An 18,575-nucleotide genomic window follows, 5' to 3' on the forward strand; every position below is an offset into this window, starting at 1 on the left:
CTATATTGTGTGTTTGATAAGAAGCAATAAAAATTTCAGGACACATGGATTAAGGAAACTTAGAACTGTAGTTAAAAAGCAGTTTGCAGCTACCTAGTAAGTCCCATCTTCCCTAAACCAAGGACTCTTAAGAGTAAATGGTTTGCACTTCTCCCCAACCAGAGGGTATATAGCTTAAATCACCCTAAGTCAGGGGGGTAAATAAGATAATAGAAATCCAATTAAGAGAATAAATCTCATTTTGGTGCATCAGCATAAAGCTAGTGAATATTCTATTTCTACCCATAAGCTCTCCCCTAAATACCCACCTTTCCAAATCCCTGAAAATGAAGCCCCCAGATACCTTGCCCATACCATTCTCTTCCCCCTCTATTCACCGCACCCCTGAGGACATATCCCCTAACCTCTAAGGGACCCCAGGAAAATTGCAACCAGGGGAGCAATGGGCAGCAGCACCTCATCCTGAGCCAAACCCCTGACCCTGTCTCCAAGGTCCCCCTTTCCCCCCTTTTCTCTGACTTCCCAAAAAGCCAAAGCAGCCCCGCCTAGGCTCTCCTGCTGGTTCTTTATGCCCTTCCTTGTGTCACTGCCCTAAGTAGGTTTGGTGAGGTCGGTAAATTCTTGCTTGTTTTTCTACACTTTTGTCATTTAACGGAAAGCTTTCCCTAAAGAAAACAAGAACCGAGTTCTCCAGGTAACATGTTCATCCCCTTGTTCATAGTCTTTATTTTATACTTGACTAGAGACCCGGTGCATGGGGGCGTGGAGGGGGAGGAGGGGGGTTGTCCCTCAGCCCAGCCTGCACCCTCTCACAGTCTGGGAGCCCTTGGGGAATGTCCAACTGACAGTTTAGGCCCGCTCCCCTAAGCCACAGTCTGGCCTCCCTCTGCAGGAGGCAACCAGTGGGCCAATCAAGGGATGGTGCTAACCGGCCCTGCCACCAGTGGCCTTCCTCTACAGGAGGTGACTGGCGGGCCAATTGGGGGATGGCACCGGCTGGCAAGCAGCTGGCACTGCCCCCACCACCGCCGGTCGCCACCCTCCGATTGTCGTCCCCTCCCTCTGCCCACTGGCACCCACCTTGGCTGGCCTGGCGCCACCTTCTCACCGGCCCCATCCCCCGCCAACCTGTTGTTCTGCCATTTGGTTGATTTGCATATTAGGCTTTTATTATATAGGATTTTTTTTTTTTGGTTTGGTGAAAATATAGGGTTTTGCTAGCAATGAATAATCATTCTCATCTTCATCACATTCCTATGATGTCAATATCTGGGATTCTGATATTTTGTGATATTTTCCTACTGGATAGGAAGTTTACACATTCTCTCACCTTGGCGGGAGAAAATATGTTTTTTTTTTAAATATATTTTATTGATTTTTTACAGAGAGGAAGGGAGAGAGATAAAGAGTTAGAAACATCGATGAAAGAGAACCATCGATCAGTCGCTTCCTGCACATCCCCCACCGGGGGATACTGAAGTTGCTAGAAGCAGTTTGGGAGCCCAATGAAGGCAACCCAGGTACATGCCCTTGATCAGAATCGAACCTGGGACCTTTCAGTCCACAGGCCAACGCTCTATCCACTGAGCCAAACCGGTTTCGGCGGGAGAAAATATCTTAAAAAGGCTGGAGGGAGAGAAAACATTCATGGTAACTCATTTCATGTGGTTGGATTTTTATTTTATTATTTATTTTTACTTCATATTTTTCAAACTTTCTGCAATGAAATAAAATATATTTACTTAAAGGGGCATGCAAACTTTACATTAAAGGAATTTGGTTACATGCTGATTTACTTATTTATTTTATATATTTTATTGATTTTTTATAGAGAGGAAGGGAGAGGGATAGAGAGTTAGAAACATCGATGAGAGAGAAACATCGATCAGCTGCCTCCTGCACACCTCCCACTGGGGATATGCTCGGTACATGCCTTTGACCAGAATTGAACCTGGGACCTTTCAGTCCGCAGGCCGACGCTCTATCCACTGAGCCAAACCGGTTAGGGCCTTACTTATTTTTAAATAATAGTTTATAGAGCCCAGCTGGCATGGCTCAGTGGTTGAACATTGACCCATGAACCAGGAAGTCACGGTTTGATTTCAGGTCAGGGCATATGCCACTTTCCTACCCATTGCACAGGGAACCCCTGAGCATGATTGTCTAGAAGTCCTAATGGAGGTTTACTCCAGCCAGTCAGATCTAACAGATGGGCCTTTACAGAATCCGGACAGAGTATTGTTCACGGATGGCAGTAGCTTCCTAGATGCAGGAAAAAGACAAGCCGGGTAAGCAGTGGTATCAAACTTGGAGGTAATAGAGGCACAGGCCCCGCCTGAAGGATGGTCAGCGCAGAGGGCAGAACTTTGGGCCCTAGTCAGAGCCTTAAATCTCAGTAAGGCTAAGCATGCCAACATCTACACTGACTCGCGCTATGCCTTTATGGAGGTTTACTCCAGCCAGTCAGATCTAACAGATGGGCCTTTACAGAATCCGGACAGAGTATTGTTCACGGATGGCAGTAGCTTCCTAGATGAAGGAAAAAGACAAGCCGGGTAAGCAGTGGTATCAAACTTGGAGGTAATAGAGGCACAGGCCCCGCCTGAAGGATGGTCAGCGCAGAGGGCAGAACTTTGGGCCCTAGTCAGAGCCTTAAATCTCAGTAAGGCTAAGCATGCCAACATCTACACTGACTCGCGCTATGCCTTTGCCACCCTGCATGTCCATGGGGCCATATACAAGGAAAGGGGGCTCCTGATGGCCAGAGGAAAAGGAATCAAAAATCAGAATGAGATACTGAAGTTGCTAGAAGCAGTCTGGGAGCCCAAGGAAGTAGCCGTCATCCCTTGTAGAGGACACCAAAAAGGAAAAGACTCACTGTCAGAAGGGAACTGTCACACAGACACAGCAGCAAGGCTAGCTGCTAAGGGGCGGGTGGCGCCATTGAGGAGCATGCTGGCTCCTGAATTACCTGAACCTCCGAAATACACCCCTCAAGAGGAAGAATGGGCCCACGAGAAGGGGGTAAAAGGACAACGGAAGGTTGGTGGATATTCCTAGATCATAGGGTATACAGTCCACAACAGTTAGCTCATAGAGTAGTACCCATTTCTGGAAGATGGCTCAGATACTATCTAATTGCCCATCTCCCCTCCTTATGTGCCTCAGCCTCTCAGAGCTTCCTCCTTGCACAGAACAATGCAAGGCAGGCTCCTGTAGGACTGATAGAAATTCAGTGCTGTGGGCAGGCTCCCTTTGAAGATCTAGAGGTAAACTTTACAGAATAGGGCCTAGTAGAGGAAATAAATATATTTTAGTTTTTGCACCTTTTCAGGCTAGGTTGAGGCATATCCTACCCACACAAAGAAGGCGAGAGAAGTCACTAAGGCATTACAGAAGGACATAACTCCATGGTAAGGAATGCCATTAACCATCAGGTCAGATAATGGCCCAGCCTTTGTAGCTGAGGTAGTAGAGCAGGTAGCTAAGATCTTAGGAATTAAGTGGAACTTACTTACAGCCTACAGGCCCCAGAGTTCAGGGAAAGTAGAACACATGAACCGGACTCTCAAACAGACTATGGCTAAGCTATGTGCTAGGAGACAACTTATCCTGGACAGATATCTTATTCTCTTCTGTTACCTTCCTAGCCATCATCTATCCTGAGGTTTGTTTGTTTGTTAGTTTGTTTTTATCATCTGGTCATCTCTATTCCTGAATATATCTTCCTTATTGTATACTTAGGTTTTATGATAGTATATGTAACTATTTGTTTTGTTTTGTTTTTGTGTGTGTCCTTTTAAAAATATTTTTATTGATTTCAGAGAGGAAGGAAGAGAGAGAGATAGAAACATCTATGAGAGAGAACCATTGATCGGCTGCCTCTTACACACCCCACTCAGGGGATCGAACCCATAATCCAGGCACGTACTCTTGACCGGAATCAAACCTGGGACCCTTCAGTCCCCAAGCTGTTGCTCTATCCACTGAGCCAAACCGTGCATTGGTTGGCAAACTGCGGCTCACAAGCCACATGAGGCTCTTTGAAACTTCGTGGCCCATGCGCAGAAATCAGTATTTTGTGGAAGAGCCACACTTAAGGGGCCAAAGAGCCGCATGTGGCTCGCGAGCCGCAGTTTGCCGACCACTGGTAGAGCAACCATTCATTTTGTTCGGTTCTTCAACTTCTCATTCGTCAATCTTAAGAAATATGTAGGTGTGTGTGTTCCCAGACCACGTGTGTGCGCACCCTTCTGAAGGAGTAAAGATATTTGCCTTGCTGCCTGGCTCCCAAATGTGCTTTGTATTCTACCAGGACCGCTGATTTTGGGCACTTGCATTATTTCTAACAATACTATTTAGGACAATTAATACTTTTCAGACTTTGGAGAGGGGTTTATATTCTAGTGCTGGGTTGTTGGACAAAAAGCACATTGCAAAGCATCTTTTTAAAAAAAAAATCTTTATTGATTTCAGAGAGGAAGGGAGAGGGAGTGAGATAGAAACATCAATGATGAGAGGGAATCATTGAGTGGCTGCCTCCTGCACGCCCCACACTGGGGATCGGGCTGCAACCCAGGCATGTGCCCTGACTGGGGATCCAACCGTGACCTCCTGGTTCATAGGTCAATGCTCAATCACTGAGCCATGCTGGCAGGGCGCAAAGCATCTTTTATGACAGTTTAAGAGAAATCAAACTGAAGTCTTCTGTTTATATATGAGCAAAAGCGCACTTATGCGTTTGTCTTCACTTTCCCTTCCCAATAAAAAAAATACAGCACTCAAAAAAAAAAAGTCTACATGTCGGCCCAGTGACTGAAGGGTCCTGGGTTCAATTCAGGTCAAGGGTACATACCTTGGTTGCAGCCTGAATGTTGGACCTGGTCCCGGCATGTGGTGGAGGCAACCAATTGATGTGTCTCTGTCTCTCCCAGTCCCTTTCACTCTTTCTAAAAAAATCATTGGAAAAATATCCTCGGGTGAGGATTAACAATAACAACAAATAAAAGCAGTGTTTCCAAGTCTGCTTTGAATAATTAAAAAAAAAATATGTATGTCTCTAGAAGTCAGGACTAGCTGTGGTCTATCCAATGCTAATGCCACGTAAGATATCAAGAAGTTTTGTTTTCTCATGGAAGTCTTCTTTCTTTAAAGAGATCATACCAATGGTCAACACATAAGAAAGGGAAAGGTCTGTCCACTACATTGGTTCTAAAATTTAGCTACACATTGGTGTCACTGACAGGAACTTTAAAAAATACTAAACCCTGGGCTCCACCCCCAGAGATTCTGATTTTGTTGATCTGGGCCGTGCCCTCGACATCAGGATGTGGTTTTTTTTTTAAACTCCTCGAGTGAATCTAGTTGTTGAGAGACACTTGTCTAGTCCAGTGGTTTTCAAACTTGTATAATGTAGTCAGGGATCTTGTTAAAATGCAAATGCTGATCAGGTAAGTGTTGGGTGGGACCCAATTTTGAGATTGAGTCGCATATGAATACAATTACTTCAAGAATTTCAATTCTCTCATTTTCTAGAGCCAACTGGGAGGTATTTTAAGAATAGATGAAGTCATTTTAATGGCCTACTATCAGATGTCCTCAGATGGCTCTAGAATTCTGCAGGAACAGCATGTTTGTATGCTGACGGGGAAGATCAAGTGCTGAAGGAATAGTGAGAGTGCAATAGAGGGAGCAGCAAGAATTACAGAAATATGCCCTTGAGCAGTTCAAAAGGATAAGATCAAGTACAAAGCAAGAGGTATTGACCTAGGAAAGGAGTCTGGACCTTTCATGCAAGGTGAGTTCACAAGGCAGAACTCTACCAACCTCATTTTGTAATTTTGAAATTTCAAAATTTCTCCTAATATTTCCAAGATTCTCTTTACTAACATAACAGCTTTTGTGAGGAGGGCCTTCTTCTCAAAGCTGAACACAGGAAAGGAAGCAGTTCTGAGCAGCTCAAAACTAGCAATATGAAACTATTAAAATAAAAAAGAGGTGTTTTTTTTTAACAATTGAAATTGAGAAAGAAAATTTTAGTCTTCCAACTGATAAGTGGGCAAATGGTGGATCTGCATTTTGCACTGAATGCTGAGGAGACTGATAGATAATTGCTTGAAAAAGAAGCTAAGATCCTGTAGCTCTGTGAACAAAACTCTCCAGGACACTGTGGGTGTCTCTTTGCAGGAGATCAAACCCTGCTGCTTGGAACCGATAAGCACCCACAGATCCACAGATGAATCTGCTTACAATTTGCTTCTCAGATACATTATTTATTATTTCCATTAATAGCATTTCTGGGAGGACAGCTATAAATGGACATGTCCTAAATTTAATCCAGATTGATTAACAAAAGCGTGACATTTAAAAATATATATATTTTTATTGATTTCAGAGAGGAAGGGAGAGGGAGAAAGAGAAACATCAATGATGAGAGAGAATCATCGATTGGCTGCCTCCTGCACGCCCCCCACTGGGGACCGAGCCTGCAACCTGGGCACATGCGCTTGACCTGGGAATCGAACCTGGGACCCCTCAGTCTGCAGGCCGACACTCTATCCACTGAGCCAAACCAGGTAGGGCAAAAACATGATATTTTTACGACTATGACAAATAAAACAGCAGTAGTCAATCATAATTTGTGCTCAGTGGAGAAGCTGTATGTATTAACTCCTTACTGAAAGTATATAAACCTTCTCATTTCTCCAGTCACTGTGAGTTATCACACTCTCTCCTTGCTCTTCATGAAGGTTCCTCATGAAGGAGTAAATAAACTTTGACAGGTCCTCAAGCGTGATATGTCTGAGAAAATTTGCATTGAAAAGATTATGAGGCATGAAATAATCTGCTGGCGTGTCTTACCTGGCCAGAAAAAATAAGCCAAAGCAGATGTTTTTGTGTACAAGCAACATATACATACAGGTTTTGTTAATTTCTACACAATTTTTGATCAAATGAATGGGTGCATGTACACACAAAGCATAACTATAAGTTTTAATATTTTTATACTAAATAAAATTATATATTCTGAACAGTAAATATATCTAAAGTAATAAATAAAAATGGCATTGAAATAATGCAATTAATGTGTTTAATAAGTAGCTCTTTTACATAATGTAAAAGATTGGCCTTCATGGATAGAAATTAAGGGAATATGGTCTTATTTCAGACTTTGTCGAGATTTCAAATTATGGTGGGTTAGAGGAACTGGGGGAGGGTTGAAGGGAGATTAGGTCAGTGTAGGATCTGGGCTGTGACCACGAATTCTGTGACTTCAAAGCTGGGAAAGGCAGGACATATAGTTCCCAGGTCCCTTTTTATAGTAAAAGATAGAGGAGAGTGTTAATCAAAGGGGAATCTATCAAAATCGACTCATCACCAGGAGCTTAGTCACTGGGAGGAGCAGATGATAGGATTGGGCTTGTCCTGGAGCTAATGAAGCCCGGCACAAGCCCACTCAGTCCTTGTCCCAGTGGTGCACAGCTCAGAGCCTGTCACGTCTGCAAGGACCACTAGAGAGATGGGGAGACGGTCAGAGATATGTGAAACAAGCTGTGCCCCAGAATGGGAGTGGGTGCAGGCAAGCACAGAAGAGGAACCCCACAGGGCAGCGCTAAACTCTCTCTAGCCCCCCTAAGAGCAAGGTCAAGGTGTCCTGGCCTACTGACCTGGGGGCGAGGGGGGTCAGCAGCCCTTCTCCATTTTGACAGTCAAAAAAATCTAAAGGTGTATCTATACAACATCCTCAGGTAGTGGTGTTCTTTTCTTCAAAAAAAGGTCTAATTAGACTTGTAGAATAAGAACATCTAGTAGTACCTGCCTCTAACAAATTACTAAGCATCAATTAAATTTCCAGGAATCCCGTTAGGTTGTTTCTATACTGGCAAACCCCCAGACAGGGAGAAAGTAACTTCTGATCCTAATCAGGTCCCCAAAGGAAAAGAAATGGTCAGACCTACTGAATTTTGGCAAGAGCATATCTTACACTTCTGCTCATTTTATAATACTCTATTCACCAGAAAACACCAAAAAAGTGTTTCTTTTTCATATTGATAGAGCAGATACCATAGAATATAATTTAGAAGATTGAAGCCTTTTATAGCTGTAATATGTTTTATAACATAAAAGATCCTCAGCTAATTATATATGAAGTAAAACGTCTGGGATGGGCAAAGAAAAACCCTGAAGATTACTGTTAAAGGTGTTGGGTGATGCTAAAACATAATGTAAACATCAAAAGGCAAATGAACCTGGCCAGTGTAGCTCAATGGTTGAACATCAACCTATGAACCAAGAGGTCACAGTTTATTCCTGATCAGGGCACATGCCCAAGTTGTGGGCTCCATCTCCAGTGGGGTGTGTGCAGGAGGCAGCCGGTCAGTGATTTTGTCTCATCATTGATGTTTCTCTCTCTCTCTTTCTCCTTTCCTCTCTGAAATCAATAAAAATATATATTTTAAAAAGGCAAATGAAGCCCTAACTGGTTTGGCTCAGTGGATAGAGTGTCGGCCTGCCGACTGAGGGGTCCCAGGTTCGATTCCAGTCAAGGGCATGTACCTGGGTTGCGTGCACATCCCCAGTGGGGGGTGTGCAGGAGGCAGCTGATCGATGTCTCTCAACGATGTTTCTCACTCTCTATCCCTCTCCCTTCCTCTCTGTAAAAAATCAATAAAAATGTATTTTTTAAAAAAGGCCAATGAAATTTCTTTTACGAATTGATTCTCAAGGCCCTTAGAACATGTTATAAAGTGTAAACCTACAAAATTTGTTTCATTTTAAATCTGGTGCAAAGTGTTAAAGTTTGGGTTGTTTTTTTTAATCTTCACCTGAGGATATTTCTTCCATGGCTTTGACAGAACAAAGAAAAATGCTCATTAGAAAGGAATCTAGAAAGGAATCTAAGCAATGATTGGGCTTGTGCAGTAAATTAGTAAAGGTTTACAAGGCCTGTTTACACACCATTTGACTTTGGATTCTTTTACTTCTTGTGATAGGTTGTCTCTCGGCCCTTAGGAGCAGGAAGCACCTATCAGATGGAGACTTATCTCCTGCTCTTAGGGAGACAGGTAGGTCAGCATTTTCTTCTTGCAGGCAGTTTCTTACTAGTAAGTTACTTCCATTCAAAGTAATCAGTATGTCTTTGTGGGATATCTTCCGGCAGCCTCCCTGGGTCCTGAGAGCCAGTCACACCAAATCTGAAAACTAGGTTACGATGTATTACCAAAGGCCCATGAAATTGTTTGCTCCCGAACCACAGCCTTCATCAAATTACAATGCAAGGAACCAGGGATAATATCATCTCAGACTGTACAGCTTTTACATGCCATTTTTACTCTTTTGCAGGGACAAGTCCCACACAAAGTGCCCCCGTTTCTAACCTACCAGGACTGGTCAAGACCTTTCTACAAACGAACTGCAGGATCCTCACTGCTTGGGCAAGTGTTCACTACAGTTCACACTACTTGAACTGTGAACTGCCAGGAATGACAATCTGGACAAGAAAAACACTACTGAAAAGTTCTGGTACCAAAGATAATATTCTTGATGTAATATATGCAAACTGGTTTAAGGATACAAAAGATTTTAAATGAGATATCACTAAGCAGAACTAACTTTGCCCCGCTCCTCTTCTCCATTGCACATAGATCAAAGACCATTTGGATATGGAGAAGCAGTTTAGAGTCTAAGTAACAGAGTGTAGATAAGGAGATATGTTTCCTCAACTCTCTTAGGGTCCCTGGATGGCTCTGAAAATTAAACTGGCAAAGACAAATTAACCAGAGAAAAGTATCCAAATTTACTTAACATAAGTTTTCTGTGACACGGGAGATTTCATAAGTAAATGAAGACCCAAAGAAACCAACCAGTGTGTTTTTAGGCTAGGTTAAATGAGGAGTGTACAGTTGTGGAAGAATATTATGGGTTAAGGAGTATGAAGTACCTGTAGTTAACTTGGGAAAACTGAGCAAGGACTGTTTATTCAGATTCTTTTGGGCATCCCTTTGTCTTCAGAGATAAGCATGGTCCTTTCCTCCAGGTATAAGGAGGGTGACAGTTTATAACCTGTTTCAAGAAAGAAAGGAGAGGGTAGGCCCTTTCAGTTTCTGGTGTGTTTTTTTCTCAAACGCTTTCAGTTTAAAATATTTAATATGCTAAGGTACCATATATGGGGGTAGCATGTCCCGAACCCCATCAAGAGCATAATGTGAATGAAGGAAACTTTGTATCTTGACACTATGTCAGATAAAGTCCCAGATTTGGGAATATGGAATAAATACCCTCTTTTAAGTGATATGAGAGTATAGAGAATCCCACTTTCTTTTTTGTTTGTTTGTTTGTTTATTTTTTAATTTTATTTTCTTGTTTAAAGTATTACAAATAGTAGAACATATATCTCCTTTTTTTCCCCCAGTGACCTTCCCCCGAGAATCCCACTTTCTAAGTAAGTTCTTAGATATGGCAAGCCATTAACTAGAACGAGGTCTTGTTAGGGTCCAGCCCCAGCGGGTCCAGGGGTCCCCCAAAGGTGTGGATGGAGTTGGTGAAGAAGGAATGACATGGAGACAGCGTTTAGTTGGTCAGCAGCCTAGCCAGGATCTTATTACATCTGTATTTATACCAGTTGATTTTAATCCTGTCAATTTCTATTCCAAAGGTTAGGGCGTTTCTTATCTCCATTCCAGGGAGTAAAGATTATGTAGCTTAAAGATTATGTAACTTGTTCAGAGTTAAAGTGATTAACTACCCACCTGGCATTTAGTTAAGGGGTTTTATTCCCTCCCTAACTTCAGGGAAAAATCGCTACCTGGGGATACAACCTGCCCGGAGAGGTGACCTTGGTTAAAACACATAGCGCCAAGAAGGTGAGCAAACATATTAATAACAGTATGCCATATACACCATGTCCCTTGAAACATATGCTGTGCAGATGTTTCTTCCCTGCAGCGACTGTGTCAAGCAGCAAGGATGGACCAGCTTCCGGCAGGGTCTATTTAGTGTCTCTACCTGAGGGCTAAAATAGTTGCTTGAAAATCGCAATAGATACTGCAAATTAAATTCATAAAAGATAATATTCATACTCCAGACTTCTTGATGCTCCCTCTCTGCCAGAAGCTGGTCCACCCTTGCTGCTTGACACAGTTGCTGCAGGGAAGAAACATCTGCACAGCATACGTTTCAAGGGACCTGGCGTATATGGCATATGTTTGCTCCCCCTCTTAGCGCTATGTGTTTTAACTAGGATCACCTCCCTGAGAAAGGTTGTTTCCCCAGGTGGGGATTTTTCCCTGGAATTAGGAATTAACAGGACTAAGGAAGGGAATAAATCAGTAAAACCCCTTAACTAAGTGCCAGGTGGGTAGTTGATCACCTTAACTACGAACAATCACGCTTAAGCTACATAATCTTTACTTAGTATAATCTCCTTCAGTTACTTCCTTGTAGCTTAAACAGGACAGTAGAGTAGTGACCTTGGATTGGAGATAACAAACACCCTAACCTTTGGAATAGAAAGGATTAAAATCAAATGGTATAAATACAGATGTCACAGGAGAATAAAAAGAGAACCTGGCTAGAGAACCTCGCTATGCTGATCAACTGAATGCTGTCTCCGTGTCATTCCTTCTTCGCCGACTCCATCCACACCTTTGAGAACCCCTGGACCTGCTGGAGCAGGACCTCAACACCTCTCAACACAAGGTCAGGGAAAAGTAAACATTTGTTTGTTGGAAACCTCAGTTTTGTGAGGTAGCTATGCTATTGGAATACCTAGGAGTTCCAAAAGTCTCTAGCCAACTTTCACACTTCAATCACAATAGTTCAGTTTTTGTCAGGTTTTCATGGGGGTGAGGGGTTGGTGGGACAATGTTTTGACTTGAAAATATAATTTTAAGAAAATAACAGTCTAGGGCAGTGATGGCGAACCTTTTGAGCTCAGTGTGTCAGCATTTTGAAAAACCCTAACTTAACTCTGGTGCCGTGTCACATATAGAAATTTTTTGATCTTTGCAACCATAGTAAAACAAAGACTTATATTTTTGATATTTATCTTATATATTTAAATGCCATTTAACAAAGAAAAATCAACCAAAAAAATGAGTTTGCGTGTCACCTCTGACACGTGTGTCAGAGGTTCGCCATCACTGGTCTAGGGGGGAGATTTAAAAAAAAAAAGAAAATAAAGTAATACATTGGCCACAGGTCAAGGTGGAAATAGTGATGATTCAACTTTTTCCATCCTGAAGAAAGTCCAAAACTGCAGAATTTCTGTTGGCTTTACATGTTTGTCAATCTCAGCTTAATTAATAGTTAAAATATGTAGAGTTAGTTGATTCCTTAATCTTACTATGCAGTACAGATGGCTGATACTAAGATTGCAGAGATATGAGCAGATTTGAAGCAGGGAATGGTGCCTAAATGTGCTGTCTACTTGTATTCTCAAGGATGTTGGACCTCAAAGTTCAGACTTTTAAGGAATTTTCCATTTAAATCAGTGTCTTATTAAGATTGTCAAGAGAATTCTTTGTCTAAGGTTTAACATGTTGTACAAGCAATAGACTGGTCAGCCATGGGGAAAAATTCCTTTTATAATCAAAAGAAATTTCAAAAATATCACAGGAAATGCATTACAAAATTATGAGAGCCCTGGTGCTGCCCCCTTCTGACAGGGTCTGGCTCAGGGAGATGATAGGCAGATTAAAGAAAAAGGACAAAGTCCTACATTCCTGCCCCTGTCAAATTGTGTACATCTGCTTTACCTACCCTGATCAGCTTGCTACTGAAGCCACTACCAGTAAGACCTTCCATCCACACTTCACTACCATGGACAGCTCCCTGTTGTCTCCCATTGTCAAGAGTGAGTTAGGTGCTAGTCTCTGTGTATTCTCAAACACAAAGGTCAAACTCTATACGTGATTCTAGAAACTCTGCACTTGGCTGAGATTGACAAAGTGGCAACATTTTCTCCCACCAGAGTGAAGCTGGTGTGTGCAACAGAGAAAGAAGGGAGAGCCCACCACCAATCTCTCTTTAATAAAGAAATTCTATTACCTTTCTTGATCACTCTCCTTGCCACTTATAGACACTTTATTTTTTTTAATATATTTCATTGATTTTTTTACAGAGAGGAAGGGAGAGGGATAGAGAGTTAGAAACATCAATGAGAGAGAAACACCGATCAGCTGCCTCCTGCACACTCCCTACTGGGGAATGTGCCCACAACCAAAGCACATGCCCTTGACCAGAATCGAACCTGGGACCATTTAGACTTCAGGCCGATGCTCTATCTACTGAGCTAAACCAGTTAGGGCATAGACACTTTAGGTGGGTGGTAAGCTAATCATAACAAAATCTGTTTCATAACTCTCTCTCTCTCCTGTGAATTGTCACCTGAGGATATTTTTCCCCCATTGATATTTAGAGAGGGTGGAAGGGAGGAAAGGATGGAGAGAGAGAGAGAGAGAGAGAGAGAGAGAAAGAGAGAGACAGGGATGTGAGAGAGACACATTGATTGGTTGCTGGGGATCCAACCTGCAACTTAGGTATATGCCCTTGACCGGAAACTCAGTTATGACACTATCAATCTAAAAATAGCATCAGGGCCCTAGCTGGTTTGGCTCAGTGCATAGAGTTTCGGCCTGCAGACTGAGGGGTCCCGGGTTCAATTCTGGTCAAGGGCACATGCCTGGGTTGCAGGTTCAATCCCCAGTAGGGGGCATGCAGGAGGCAGCTGATCAATGATTCCCATCATTGATATTTCTATCTCCTCTAAAATCAATAAAAATATATTTGAAAAAATAAAAATAGCATCAGATTCCACAAGTTAAGGCTTAATTTCTACAAGACTGATCACTAATTCAGATGCCAATCACACATCATAAATCCTGTGCTTCTGATGAACCATCTACAAATCAGAGGTTTTCATGACTCCCTTCTTGAGTTTGATTAATTTGTTAGAGTGCTTCACAGGACTAGGGAAATTCATTTACCTACTAGTTTATTACAAGGCTATTAAAGAATATGAGTCAACAGCAGATGAAGTCAACATAGAAAGAGGTCCAGAACAAAGAAGCTTCTGTGGTTTAGGGCCCTGCACAGAGGCACATGGATACTTCTGGTTCCCTAACCTGGAAACTCTAAATATCATCCTTTTGGGTTTTTGTGGAGGCATGACTCACAGGCATAATTGATTAGATCATTGGCTATTGGTAATTGAACTCAATCTTCAGTCCCTCTCCCCTACTGGAGGTCAGTCAGAGGTTGGGACTGAATGTTCCAACCCTCTGATCAGAAGGTTGGTTTCCCTAGCAACCAGTCCACATTCAGATTACCTAAAAACATTCCAGTCACCTCAGTAACATAACAAAAGAAAGATGCCTTAACATTCTTATTAGAAAATTCCATGGATTTTAGGAGCTCTGGGCCAGGAATGAAATACAAACCAAGTATATATTTCTTATTATAAATCACATAGTTTTCTGTAATACCGGAGCAAAAGTAGTAAAGGTGTGTGTCTCCCGGGAACAGAAGCAAGGGAAAGCCCCATTTACGTGGTCTACTTGAGTAAGAGGCAGAGTTGTGCCAGCGGGCCTTCTCAGAAGATTGGCTACTGACATACTATTTAATTTGCCTCATAGTTTGTCTCTTCAATATTTTTAGGAGTGATTGAAAGAAATACATTTTGGAAATCTAATGGCCTTTTCTACCTCTCTGCTCTTTAAGCAATTTTGCCATCTACATGGTAAGTGGTCAATATTTTATTGAATTGATTAATTTATTTATAAAAGTTGCATCATACTGCAAATAGTATTTTATACCAGTATAGATACATCTCATTTAAGATTTAGCTTTTCATCTTGATTAAAATTGATATTAATCAGTTTTCAAATGCCTTTTGGAAATACGTTATTTCTGTGAACTTAATCTTTATACTGTTTGCCCACTCTACCACTGGGTGCTATTTCTTTGGCTCATTGACATCCAAGATATAGATGACATTTACCTTAGTTCTTGACACCATCATCTCTATAATTTCCACTACCAAGGGATAATTGGTCTGTCTCTAAATCTCTTTAATCCAGTTTATTCTCTACTCTATATTTTATCTCATCACTTAAACCCTTCAAGTACCAGTACTTAAAATTGGTCATTTAATAGTCTTAAATATCTATATAACTAAAAGCCTAAGCGACCATTACGACCGGTCAGAGGCTATGACACGCCTCTGACTACCAGGGGGCAGACACTTAACACAGGGGTTGCCCCCTGGTGGTCAGTGCACTCCCACAGTGGGAGTGCCCACCAGCTGGGCAGCAGCCACTCCCTCCCTCAGTAGTTCTGCAGGTCCAATCTCCAGAGAATGGGCCAGGCACCAACAGACCAGTACCACTGGCACAATTCTGCCAGCATCCCTGGCCTCCTAGAAGTCGGCCTCAGGCACCGGGGCTGCTTCCTCTCCCTAGATGCTCTTCAAGGAAGAAAATACATAAAAGTGGCCGCCAGGTGGCTCCCAACAACCGGGGTGAATGTCAGTGTGATGGATCCAGATTCTGGGCCGGCAAGGGTGTCCCTCCCAGAGGGCCGATCATGTCCCGGCCCCACCCCTCTGGGGACCCCACCTGTGCACATATTTGTGCACTGGGCCTCTAGTTTAGTATAAAACCCTTAGCTTGAGTTGGAAAAAATTTCAGCCTTCTGACGTCTCCAGCTTAGAACAGCTCTAATCAATTCTCCAGTTACTTTTCTTTCTTTTTTTTAAATCCTCACCCAATGATATTTTTCCACTGATTTTTTAGAAAAAGTGGAAGAGAGAGGGAAAGACAGAGAGAAATATCGATGTTAGAGAAACACATTGATTGGTGCCTCCTGCACATGCAGGGCCCAAAGGAGCCTGCAACCAAGGTAGGTGCCCTTGACCAGAATCAAACCTGGGACCCTTCAGTCCACAGGCTGACACTCTATCCACTGGAGCCAGCCAATTATTGATTACACTAGAAGCCCGGTGCAAGAAATTTGTGCAAGAGTAGGCCTTCCTTCCCCTGGCTGCCAGCACCAGCTTCCCTCTGGCACCGGGACGCAGGCTGCCTTCCCTCAGGCCACCTACAGGCACCCGGCACCTGGGACCTGGGCTGGCTTCCCTCTGGCCCCAGCTTGGTCAGAAAGGACGTCCAGAATGATGTCCGGACTAATTAGCATGTTACCCTTTTATTATTATAGATGGGAATTTAGGACTACCGATTTAAGATTTTTTTTTAAATTTGGAAATTTGAATTTTGATGTTGAGTCTCGTGATTTTTTAAAAATATTTTTGTATTTATTTCAGAGAGGAAGGGAGAGGGAGAGAGTATAGAAACATCAATGATGAGAGAAAATCATTGATTGGATGCTTCCTGCACGTCCCACACTGGGGATCCAGCCCACAACCCTGTCATGTGCCCTGACCGGGAATCAAACAGTGACCTCCTGGTTCATAGGTTGATGCTCAACCACTGAGCCACACGAACTGGGCTTAATCTCATGATTTATAAATGTTGGTCATACTTCCAAAAAAATTTGTTGCCCTGGGTGGTGTGGCTTAGTTGGTTGAGCGTAGCCCTGTGCACCAAAAGGTTGCTGATTCCATTTCCAGTCAGAGCACAAGCCCAAGTTGCAGGTTCAGTCCCCCATGGGAGGCAATCAGATGATGTTTCTCTCACATTATAGTCTCTCTCTCTGAAAGAAAATCAAATATATTCTCACACTGAAGAATGTTGACTATGATCTGAAAGTCAAATTTAACTGCCGTTTGATTTCCCCCCAACAGATCTTGCTATACAGAAGCAACCAGTTATGCCCTGTGATACAAATCCAGAGCAATCCAATAGGAACCATAGTAAAGACGAAAGAAGGAAAAATACCAAATGGAGAGAAGGAGAAGGAGAAATGGAAGAAGAAATGGAAAAGGATGGTAAAAAGAAGCTGGAAGAGGAACAGGAGGAAGAGAAAAAAGAAGAAAAAATGGAATGTGAGGAAGAATATCCGGAGAAAAGACTAGTCAGCAAGCCCCTCATGGACACTCTCTGGGCAACGTTTAAGTTAAACAAATGCCCCACAAAAGGACATAGTCTATCGCTTGCATTTGAATTTAACATGACAGAAAAACAGGTAGGACAACGTATTTCTTTTTTTAAAAAAAATATTTTTTTATTGATTTCAGAGAGGAAGGGAGAGAGAGAGAAAGAAAGAGAAAGAGAGAGAGAAACATCAATGATGAAAGAGAATCATTGAATGGCTGCCTCCTGCACACCCCGCACTGGGGATCGAGCCCGCAACCCAGGCATGGGCCTTTGACTGGAATCGAACCCGGGACCCTTGAGTCCACAAGTCGAGGCTCTATCCACTGAGCCAAACCAGCTAGGAACAACATACTTCTTTATTCACAGATTCACTTATATAGTACTATTACCTATTTAAGCCAATACCCTTATTTTTGGATTAATCACCTCCTCTCCCCTCCCCCCCCCCCACCTCCCCTCTCTCTTTGCAGGTAAATCAATGGTTTTTTAAAAAGAGAAAGAAATTCAAACAAGAAATGTATAAGCAAAAATACAAGAGAAAGCTCAAGAGGTAAGAACATTAAGTTGTAAGAAAGTGAAAATGGAATGCAGGGTTTGGCAAAACTAGGTTTACAGTTGTTCATATGAAAGATAATACAATAGTTACTAAATAATAATAACACAAGAATAAATTGTGTTTTTCATACTCATGATTGTAAACCTGCTTTTACCATACTGTGCATATTGACTTTGGGGGATAGATTGTATTCACATAGTTATTGGCTATCCCATAAACATTTTCATGTTTCTAGCCAGTGGCAAAGAGCCATTTACTGCCCTGTTTTTCACTCTACTCAACACACAAAAATGCAGAGGTACGTGATCATTCCACTATTTACCATGTAGACATATTAGCAAATATACAACTGTAGCCATTATATATTTTTAAAGCATCTTATTTTTATATTTATTATTTTTTTACAATTTATTTATTTATTTATTAAAATTAAATCTTTATTGTTCAGATTATTACAGTTGTTCCTTTTTTTTTCCCCCATAGCTCTCCTCCACCTAGTTTCCACCCCACCCTCGGCCCTTACCCCTCCCACTGTCCTCTCATCCATAGGTATATGATTTTTGTCCAGTCTCTTCCTGCTAATGTTCTTTTAATTTAAAGGGAATTTATTATTTCTCATAATTACTAGTTATTCAAAGAATTACTGTAAAGACACTGGAGAGGAGCCTCATTATGGATGGCTACACTACGAGAGAACAAATTCAAGTCACAACACAAGGAGATTGGGCCTAAACTGGCAGTCAGACATCCTCCAAGGGGTCCCGTATTGGAGAGGGTGCAGGCTGGGCTGAGGGAACCCCCCACCCCCATGCACGAATTTTGTGCACCGAGCCTCTCGTTAAGTATAATGCTTAAAAACACTAACTCAGAAAACACATGAACCTGGTGTTCAATTCTCAAACATACTTTTACTTATTTACCACTATGTGACCCCACCTTCCCTCATGTGACTTAAGAAGTTTTCTTCT

At 42.2% G+C, this 18,575-nt stretch overlaps 1 protein-coding gene across 1 annotated transcript in view; it reads left to right on the forward strand.

Annotated features, from left to right (window-relative positions):
• NANOGNB (NANOG neighbor homeobox) overlaps positions 1-18,575 on the forward strand; it is a 32,944-nt gene that overhangs the window by 5,886 nt on the left and 8,483 nt on the right. Inside the window, exons 3-7 of the mRNA XM_015564075.1 lie at positions 2,143-2,288; positions 2,397-2,555; positions 9,013-9,065; positions 16,799-17,139; positions 17,522-17,601. Of these exons, the coding sequence (XP_015419561.1) occupies positions 2,143-2,288; positions 2,397-2,555; positions 9,013-9,065; positions 16,799-17,139; positions 17,522-17,601 (779 nt within the window). The remainder of the gene's footprint in view (positions 1-2,142; positions 2,289-2,396; positions 2,556-9,012; positions 9,066-16,798; positions 17,140-17,521; positions 17,602-18,575) is intronic.

Source organism: Myotis davidii, unplaced genomic scaffold, assembly GCF_000327345.1.
Source record: "Myotis davidii unplaced genomic scaffold, ASM32734v1 scaffold801, whole genome shotgun sequence".
Classification (NCBI taxonomy): domain Eukaryota; kingdom Metazoa; phylum Chordata; class Mammalia; order Chiroptera; family Vespertilionidae; genus Myotis; species Myotis davidii.